The 9,779-nt window shown below is 45.5% G+C and overlaps 1 protein-coding gene and 1 long non-coding RNA gene across 3 annotated transcripts; one reads left to right on the top strand and one right to left on the bottom strand.

The window, feature by feature from the left end:
- Positions 1-4,559: 4,559 nt before the first annotated feature.
- LOC125551992 (uncharacterized) lies at positions 4,560-9,779 on the bottom strand. 2 transcript variants are annotated; one of them, XR_015601330.1, is made up of 3 exons: positions 9,545-9,779; positions 4,949-7,109; positions 4,560-4,871 (listed from the first exon to the last, which is right to left on the bottom strand). It is a non-coding gene; the product is annotated as an uncharacterized LOC125551992 (long non-coding RNA). The 2 variants fall into 2 exon arrangements; XR_015601329.1 differs by having other exon boundaries at positions 4,949-7,184; positions 9,545-9,776.
- LOC125551991 (CHUP1-like protein) lies at positions 5,709-8,212 on the top strand. Its single transcript, XM_048715428.2, has 5 exons — positions 5,709-6,329; positions 6,879-7,195; positions 7,283-7,394; positions 7,609-7,740; positions 7,839-8,212. Exons 1-5 carry the CDS (start codon positions 5,709-5,711, stop codon positions 7,911-7,913), a joined length of 1,257 nt encoding a protein of 418 aa, XP_048571385.1. The 3' UTR covers positions 7,914-8,212.

Here is a 9,779-nt window from a genome sequence, read left to right as displayed (position 1 = left end):
CGAACTTGGGCAGGAGCACTTTTGCCCTTCAGCAGAGCGATTCCGCCGGGGGAACTTCCCTCCCAGAGAGGGAAATCATCATCATCATCATCATCACCAACAACTCTCTCATCTGTGGGAGGGAAATCTCCATCAACATTTTCAACAACACCATCTCCTCTCAAAAACCCTAGTTCAACTCTTGTGTTCAATCTTCGTACTGGAACCTTAGATTGGTACTTGTGGGTGACTAGTAGTATTGATTACATCTTGTAGTTGATTACTATATGGTTTATTTAGTGGAAGATTATATGTTCAGATCCATTATGCTATTCAATACCCCTCTGATCTTGAGCATGATTATCATTTGTGAGTAGTTACTTCTGTTCTTGAGGTCATGGGAGAAGTCATGTTGCAAGTAGTCATGTGAACTTGATATGTGTTCGATATTTAGATGATATGTATGTTGTGATTCCCTTAGTGGTGTCATGTGAATGTCGACTACATGGCACTTCACCTTATTAGGGCCTAAGGGAATGCATTGTGGAGTATTTATTAGATGATGGGTTGCTAGAGTGACAGAAGCTTAAACCCTAGTTTATGCGCTACTTCTTAAGGGACCGATTTGGATCCAAAAGTTTAATGCTATGGTTAGATTTTATCTTAATACTTTTCTTGCAGTCGCGGATGCTTGCGAGGGGGTTAATCATAAGTAGGAGGCTTGTTCAAGTAGGAACAACACCTAAGCACCGGTCCACCCACATATCAAATGATCAAAGTAGCGAACATGAATCAAACCAACATGATGAAAGTGGCTAGATGAAATTCCCGTGAACCCTCAAGAACGCTATGCTTATCATAAGAGACCGTTTTGGCCTGTCCCTTGCCACAAAAGGATTGGGCTACCTTACTGCACTTTATTTTCCATTACCGTTATTTGCTCGTTACAAATTATCTTGCTATCAAACTACCTGTTACCAACAATTTCAATGCCTGCATAAAATACCTTTGCTGAAAACCACTTGTCATTCCCTTCTGCTCCTCGTTGGGTTCGACATTCTTACTTATCAAAAGGACTACGATTGATCCCCTATACTTGTGGGTCATCAGCCACTGCTTCGAGTATGATGGTGACCTCTTTGATGTGACCTTGGTATACCCCGCGCAAATCTTTGGGGCAGTTCTTCCATTGTCAGCGCATGCAATTAGCAGAACCGAGCATACTTGAAAAACCTCTTGCCTCTCCAATAGCCATCAACCTTTCTGTATCTTGCACATCTGGTTCTCTCAAATACTTTGCTCCAAACACCTACACCATGGCACGGACAAATCTCACAGTTGTCTTTCGGCATGTGTTCCCACCATCCGGACCATCTCACCAACGACATGGTGACAGTGCAAGCATCCTCATAGCAACCGTGCATTTCTGCTTGGCAAAGAAAGAGAGTAATCCGCAACAATACTTGGTGAGCCTGAAGTACGGATCATGTGCCTCCACTCCCTCCACTACGCGCAAGAAGAAGGGTTTGCACATGTCGAAGCGTCGACGAAACCATCTATCAGGGAGTGTTGGCCCGAATAGGAGTAGTCCTTGCAGAGCAGCCATGCTGCAGTGACCCTATCCATGTTCAAAACTCTCCCCCTTTAACCAAACCCTTGAAGTTCGGAATGTGCTCCACCTCCTGTCCATTTCCTTCTGGACACTCATGATCGTCATCATCTCGGCATCTTTGTCCAACTACGAGGAATTGAAGAACTCCTTTTGCACTAATTTATCAAGCTCTATGTTTCCATACTCCTCATCCGACAAACCATCCGAATCCATCGTTTTTGCCTACAAAAAAACTGCTCAAATAATTTGTCGAACACATAGAGTGCAGGGTGCAGTTTGAGAACAGCCGGGCATACCGTGGCGACATTCGAGGCGGCGAGACGGCCGCGGATGAGTTTTGTGGCGGTGGCGGTGGCGTTAAGGGGCCGGAACGACACCGGAGCTAGGGTGGCGCGGAGCTAGGGGAGGGCCAGATGGACGAGGGAGAAGAGAGGAGAAGAAAATGACTGGTTCGGCAAGATCAGGCTCATTTGGTGGAATTTGTGTTGGGTCTTGTCTGTTGGATCCGGCACTATGGACGCGCCCGGGCAAGTCCGAGCCTACTCATATCCGCCCTAGATATGAGTTGGATATGGAGGGTGCCGGTCAACCTAAACGTATAGGACCGATTTGAGGAGGCCGATTGGGTCATGATTTTGTGATCGGTCACTGACCGGGCCGTCCGCCCAGACGACGTATAGGGGACGTTTGAGAAGTCTGGCTATAGATGCTCTAAACCATTTTCTTAATCAAGTTTGGGATGCTTACCCATGTACCACGTGATACCTAAACCATTTTCTTGAACTTCCAGTCGAGTGATGGAAAGTATAAGAGCAACTCCAACGAGGCGACCCATTTCATCTGCGGCCGTTCGTTTGGCTCGGCACGGACAAAAAATCCGGCCCAACGCGCCGACCCAAACGGGCGTGCGTCCGCTTTCGTCCGCCTGCCGACCCATTCCCGGCCCATTTTTGAGCCTGATTTGCGTTGGCGTGGACACAAGACGGACGCGCGCGCTCGCCCTCTTTCCTCACCGGGCCCGCTGGTCGGTGGCACATTGGATTCACATCTTCGCCCGCCTGCTACGTCGCCAATGCCGGCGGCCATTTTTTCAGATAAAAATGGATACATAGATAATTCTAGCGTACACAGATAAAAAGAAAAGACCACTACTCGTCGATTTCTGACTCCGACTCAGTAATGTCCTCCTCCGATGTCTGAATGTCGGCGTCATCATACGCCTCGTCTTCAAAGTCCCAACCCGCCGTTTCTCGTAGCTTCAGTTTCAATTGAGCTGCCTACTTCCGCGAACGCTTGTCCTCCCGATAGGCGGCTCGCTCCCTCCTCCTCACGTCCCTCTCTGATCTCAATTGCTTGTAGAACTGGCGCTCGTCGATGATGTCCTACGGGAAGCCTCCGCGCCACACCACCAAGGCTTCCACGTCCTTCTTTATGATGGCGAGGCGACGCTGCCGCCTCCGGTGGACACGACGATCCTCGTCAGTGAAAAGCCGCGGGAGAGGCGCCATATCCTGCGCCCGTTGGCTCGACACGTTGGGAAAATTCATATCCCGACGAGGCCTCAGGAGACGCCACGCCGTCACGTCATGCGCGTGGGCCGCCTTCTCTGCGGTGTCGAAGGTGCCGAGGACGAGACGTTACTCGCGAAACCAGATCTCGGCGGAGAAGGCGCCGGAGCGGCGCTCGCGGACTCCACGAAAATCCGAAGCGCCCAGGCGGCGAGAGTGGGCGGCCGACAGAGTGTGGAGGGAGCGCCTTTTTTATAGCGAGTGTCGGCCGCGGCGCGCGCGAACCTTTCCCGCGCGCTGGAGCGCCAAAACCAGTGCGCGCTAGGCCGCTTTCCCCGTGCGCGCGAACCTTTCCCGCGCGCTGAAGCGCCAAAACCAGGGCGACGGCATGATGTTAAACGCGCACGGTCATGAAATGGGTCGGCCCGTTGGACGCACTGCCGACCCAAAACTAAAAAAGGACGGACGACGGACGGGCGGCCGACCCAAACGGACAAAAAGCGGACAAAAACACCGTCCGTTTGGGTCGACCCGTTGGAGTTGCTCTAACTACGATGTCTCGTGATCAGCTGTAAAAAAAACTCCCGTGATCTGAAATCGTGTGATGGGATGACTCACCGGGACAAGCAGGTGTGCCGACACTATCCAGATTCAAGGCCGTCAGTTTCCGTGAAGAAATCTGGTCTATTTTCTGTACTCTGACAACGATCCACTGTCCAGTAGGGCAGCAGTCCAGTACAAACGTCGGGTCAGGCAAGCACCGCCCAAACTTCACCAGAAAAAGCCTGACGCCGATGGCTGCACTGCCAAGATTTCTTTCTTTCTTTCTACACGGCCCGCTATACCAAGACCCAAGTACTCGTACTACTACAATCCAACAGGCAACGCCAAACGGATGGAGTGGGACTCACTTTCACCCTGGCAACCGGCGAGTATAAGTCAAAAACGCTCTTATATTATGGGACAGAGGAAATAGTATATAGGAAAAACATTTGATAAAGGAAAGCAAACATGATTATCAACTGTGCTGATTATGCTTAGGAAAAGAACATTCGTTGATTTCAGATGAACTTAATAGAGGGTATGTGAATCATTAAGCATGAATGCATTTTTGGTTGGCATTGCACATTAGCACAGCTGAAAAACTCATGAAAGCAATGCTTACCTGGGGAGATAATCTGGCATATATGATCTCCATATTTGCCAAGTTTGTCGTCCAGCTTCTGTAGCTTATACAGTATGAATAATTGAAAATGATCACTACTCAGTCCCAGACACTCCTTCCATTTATGAGTGCAATTGTTGGTACATCGTTAGGCGTAATGGTACACGCAGTCACAAGGGGTCCATGCAAAGCATCTTTCACAGTTGATGCACCGCACTGCATATATGTATGTAGTACATCCACCAACCAGGTAGTGAGATCGCATTCTACACAAATCACACCCAATCCGAGCATGGAAACTGACGCAGCGAAATCAATGAACTCTTTAAACATGGCTGCAATTCCCTACGGATCAGGGACTTTACAATGGTACCTGTATCTCAGAGTACACAGAGTAACCTTTGATGCCAGCTTAATCTGCTGTCATCCTGTAACAGTTTATTTCTACATTTTCTTTATAACATTGCCAGAATCTTCCTTTGTAGGGACTCCTTTTTCTAAACCTACTGATATGTCGTTTTCGGGGTTCTGCTACCGCCTATATTTGGTGGCATAAACAGATGCCCAATGCTGTTCAGATACAGGTAGGAAAGGCTTCACCAGAAATCTTCAGCAATCAAAACACATGGGTGAGGAATAGGATTGTTACAGCAGGAGCTACAGTTCCAAGGAGTGTAACAATACCTGTGTGTTTTGAAAGATAAACACATTCAGATCTGCTTCCCCCCTTCTTTTGCTCAGCTTTATTTTGTTTCTTCTTGTCCCTCTACTTTTCAAAATATTCACTTGGTCTTATTAGCCAAAGGTGTCCAGGGCTGGTAAAGGAGTTCCATCTGAGTTCCTTTTACACAGCTTGAGGCAGAAGAAAGCTTGTATTCAGGCTTTGCTGTCACAACTTCACAAAAAGGAAAAAAGCCCAATCACAAGAAAACAAGCATGAAGGAAAATGACATATTTTTTAGAGAAAGAAGAGTGATCAAAAACCTTTACCTCTTGGTTGGTGTAAAATAGCACACCGACAGCTCAAGGTAAATCTAAAAAATATACCAGCCAAGTGAACTGAACATAGACGGCGGTAAATTATGTATGATAGAATTGGAAAATAGTCGTACACAAAAGGAAAAGAGAAACACACAAGCTTGTACGACTGAATTTCTTTAGTGAAGTTACACAAAGAAGATAGGTACCCCATAGCAATCACTTGAAGGACAAGTAATTAGCCTAGCAGCAGCACCTCCTACCTAACTTTATGTTCCACCAGTTCTTCCCTGCACATATGTAAGTTCCTCTTGGCTAGACTCAACAGAATTGTACAGAAGCTCACTTACATCTCCTTTAGTGCTCCACAGAATTATATGAGTGATGAAGTAGGAGACATATATAGATTATACGAGAGTAATCAGTACCACCATACAGAGAGATCAGCTCCTCTGGCGAAGAAGAGATGATGAGGGAGGGTGATGCATGTGTTGCACTTCTGAGAAGCAAGCTCCATGGCCTGATCGAGAGGAACCACACTCTGGAAGAGGAGAACAAGCAACTGAGGCATCAAGTCAGCCGTCTAAAAGGCCAAGTCTCCTCACTTGAAGGGCAGGATACTGAGAGAAAGATAATGTGGAAGAAGCCGGAGAATTCTGCCACCAGCAACAACTACTTCAAGGAAAAACAGTTTGTTCACAACAATGATGATGTGAAGGAAGCTATGGATCTAAACAGCTCGGCATGTTACAGCAGGCAGCAATTTTCTAGGACACCGTCTGTGAAATCAAGAGCACCAAGGGTTCCAAATCCACCACCAAGTCCGACGTGCATCCAACCGATCATCAAGGCAAAAAAGGAAGGATCCATGGGTCCTCCTCCTCCACCGCCACCTCCCCTACCTTCCAGATTACTGAAGAGCACCAAGGGAGTCCAAAGGGTGCCAGAGGTAGTTGAGTTGTACCGGTTGTTAGTAAGAAGAGAAGGCAAAAGCGATGCGAAGTCTGGATCTGTGGGAATTCCAGTAGCTACTAACAGCCGAGACATGATCGGGGAGATAGAGAACAGATCAGCTTATGTTATAGCTGTAAGTACATATGATTTTCTATCTATTTTTAGATGTGCATATGATATACTGTTTACTTAGCTGCCAATTCCTTTCTTAGTTTAATTTTTCTTTTCTTTTCGAACCAACATAAGCAACAAGAGTATGAGTAGTATGACAATTGCACAATATTTCCTCCCGCATGACAGTTACCAGTTCGTTGCTGTATTAAAGACAATATCTCAATAGATAGACTATTCTTTAAACATCTCTCCCATTTCATAAATAGTAATTTTTTATTGTGTAAAATTTTCACTCATCTTTAAAACCCTACGAATACACCACAATATATGATATCTTTTCCTTATGCATCAAAAAGCAATGCCATGCGTTAGTTTAAGAGCATGCGACATGTTCTTCTGATTTTTCTGTTTCCCTCCTGCAGTTGATAATGTTATATAACTCTTTATTCTTTTAGTACGAATAATCTTTTAATGTACATCTGAGTCATGTTTTCTCCCTATTATTCTGTATAGATCATTAATTTCCTCAGCAATCCAAAAACATTCCCTTATGATTGTGTTCCAACAGATTAAATCAGATGTAGAAAATCAGGGTGAATTCATTAGCTTCCTGGCAAGGGAAGTTCAGAATGCAGCATACAAGGAAATAGCCGATGTTGAAGAGTTTGTTAAGTGGCTAGATGGGGAACTATCATACCTGATAGACGAACGGGCAGTGCTCAAGCACTTCCCTAACTGGCCTGAGAAGAAAGCAGATGCCATGAGAGAAGCAGCATTCACCTACCGGGATCTGAAGAACCTGGAAGCAGAAGCATCATCATTTCACGACGACAGGAGAGTGGCTACACCTATGGCTTTGAAGCGCATGCAAGCCCTACAGGATAAGTGAGTAGACGAACTGCATGCATTTAGTAAGGCTGTTACATTGTCAAACTTTCAACAATATGACATGATTCATACTTCCCCTTGTAGAATTGAACAAGGTATTCACAATACTGAAAAAATAAGGGACAGTGCAAGTGGAAGATACAAGGATCTCATGATCCCATGGGATTGGATGCTTGATTCTGGAATCATAAGCCAAGTATGTACCATCTACTCCCAAACTATCCATCTTTTTCATCAGTTTGATATAATAGAGAAGACAGAGTTAAGTGCATTTTACAAACTCGTCTTCAACTCCAAACCAACTTATGAGTTATGTGGTACACATTGGAATTATCCCACTACCCTTTTAGCTATAAATTCGTGTCTAATAGACATATCATATATGAAGTATCCTCTTGCTATGTTAACAGCTAAAGACCGCTTCATTGAAGCTTGCAAAAGAATACATGAACCGCATTATGAATGCACTGAAGTCCGATCCATTTGTAAATGATGAGGAACTGCTCCTGCAAGGTGTCCGCTTTGCCTTCCGAATACATCAGGTAATTCTACCACAATCATGAATTACTTTCGGATGGCATTATGAGTTGCTACCTACAAACTAACTAACCAAGGTAACTTCAACAAACCAAATTTGCAGCTTGCGGGTGGCTTTGATGAAGGTTGCCGGAAAGCGTTCCAAGAACTCAAGACGTATGCAAGCAAGTCAGAGTGATCTGATGGATCATATATGGGTTCAAATAAGCATCATTGGGATGCAATGGACATAATTAAGTTTTGCCGAGGTTGGCTCCAGGTCGACTCCACTAGTCTCCAGGATAATTCCGTGAACAATTTTCTTAACTTAATTATTTTGCATCTAAGATGCGGACCTCTTGGATGCAATTTGAAGCCTGAGAATTCTAAGTGCATCCACTCACCACTCTTAATTTAAGTACACCTTTTGGGAACATTCTAAAATTTCATTCGAGGCTGGTTAATAAAAGAAAACAAGAGCCAACCCTTTGATTGTTAGGTGGTCGTACCATGAAGTATCAAGTAAGAATCTGGAAATGGCATAATTTACGGATACAGACAGGACGACAGTATGTGCCCTTCATTCCTAAGGAGTGAGGTTCACAATTGTTAGGGCACACTGAATACGATTTTTTCTTGTTAGAATTTGTCTGAGGTTTGCTAAAGAGCAAATTGGCTGTAAATGCTCAAAAACTAGATGTCTGCTCCAAGTATTCAGACCTGCACAGCATTTATGCGACAACTGACAAGAGTATCAGATACATCCAGTTTTCCCATAAAAAAAGCAGACAAATCCACTTTTACCTAGGGCGCCTACCTTTTCAGATTCCGCTGTTGAGGGTGTTCAAGTGCACGCTGAATCAACAACAGCCTCTACTTCTCAGGAGCTCTAGTTGTCTGTAGCAATAAAAATACCACCTAAGCACCATAAGCCCGACATTTCCCACAATCCACCAATGGTGGATAGCCCTATTATACAGAGGACGGCAGTATAATCCTATTATACAGATAGGACGACAGTATAATCCTACTATACAGATAGGACGACAGTATGTGCCCTTCATTCCTAAAGAGTAAGATTCACAACTGTTAGTGCACATTGAATAAGGTTTTTTCTTGTTAGAATTTGTCTGAGGTTTGCTCAAGAGCAAATTGGCTGTAAATGCTTCCCATTAAGTAACAATTGCCAAACCATATCTCTCCTTAGGCTTCCGATTAAGCATAAATGTGATGAGGATGGTCTAACAATAAGCTACAGAAAATCTTAAGAAGTACTATCGTCTCAAATCGTGTTTTGGATCGAAGGCAGCAGGATCATGCGGTTTGGCAAAATGTGCAAGTGTTCCCGGCGCCAAAGATCCACAAACCAGAGAAAATCTACAAGGTTGCTGTCAAGGAAAAAAAAACACGGGCACCAATCAACTTCGCTCTACGGCGCCTACCATTTCAGATTCTGCTATTAACTGCTGCATTGTTTCGAATCAACAACGTCATTTACTTCTTTAGCAGCTAATATTGTCCGTAAGCAATAAGAATACCACCTATATATAACCCTCAAAAGAATTTGCACAATCCACCAATGGTGGAAAGAATTTGCGAGATTACTCAACTACCCAAACAGAGATGCGCGAGCAAACCAAGCACGAATGCATGGAGCTGGCAGGCTGCTGCAATATCTACAAGAGCATCACACAGACGTGCTGCAGTATCTACAAGAGCATCACACAGACGTGCTGCAGTATCTACAAGAGCATCACACAGACGGGAAAGGAAGGAAATCAGCCACCTTACCCGCGAAAAAAAAAGGAATCAGCCACCCCCCAAAAATACCTGGATCATGTAGCCCTTGCTGGTGCGGCGGAAAAAACCGGCGGCGGCGGGCCGGTCCATATGACGGCGTCTCCCCGCGGCACCGCCTGCTTCCCGCGTATCTCTCTCCCTCTCTCTAGGCTGCTCGCCCCCTTTCTCCGCGCTGAGACGCTTCGCCCGCCGTCGTCGGCCGGCGGTATTGCTGTTGTCATCGGACATTCCTAGGCTGGCTGGTGGGCCAGGTACGTTTCCGGCC

The sequence above is a fragment of the Triticum urartu genome, chromosome 4A (genome assembly GCF_056163025.1).
Source record: "Triticum urartu cultivar PI428250 chromosome 4A, HENAU_Tu73, whole genome shotgun sequence".
Classification (NCBI taxonomy): domain Eukaryota; kingdom Viridiplantae; phylum Streptophyta; class Magnoliopsida; order Poales; family Poaceae; genus Triticum; species Triticum urartu.
The sequence above is the reverse complement of the archived record's forward strand: the minus strand, read 5'-3'. Positions and strand labels throughout refer to the sequence as shown.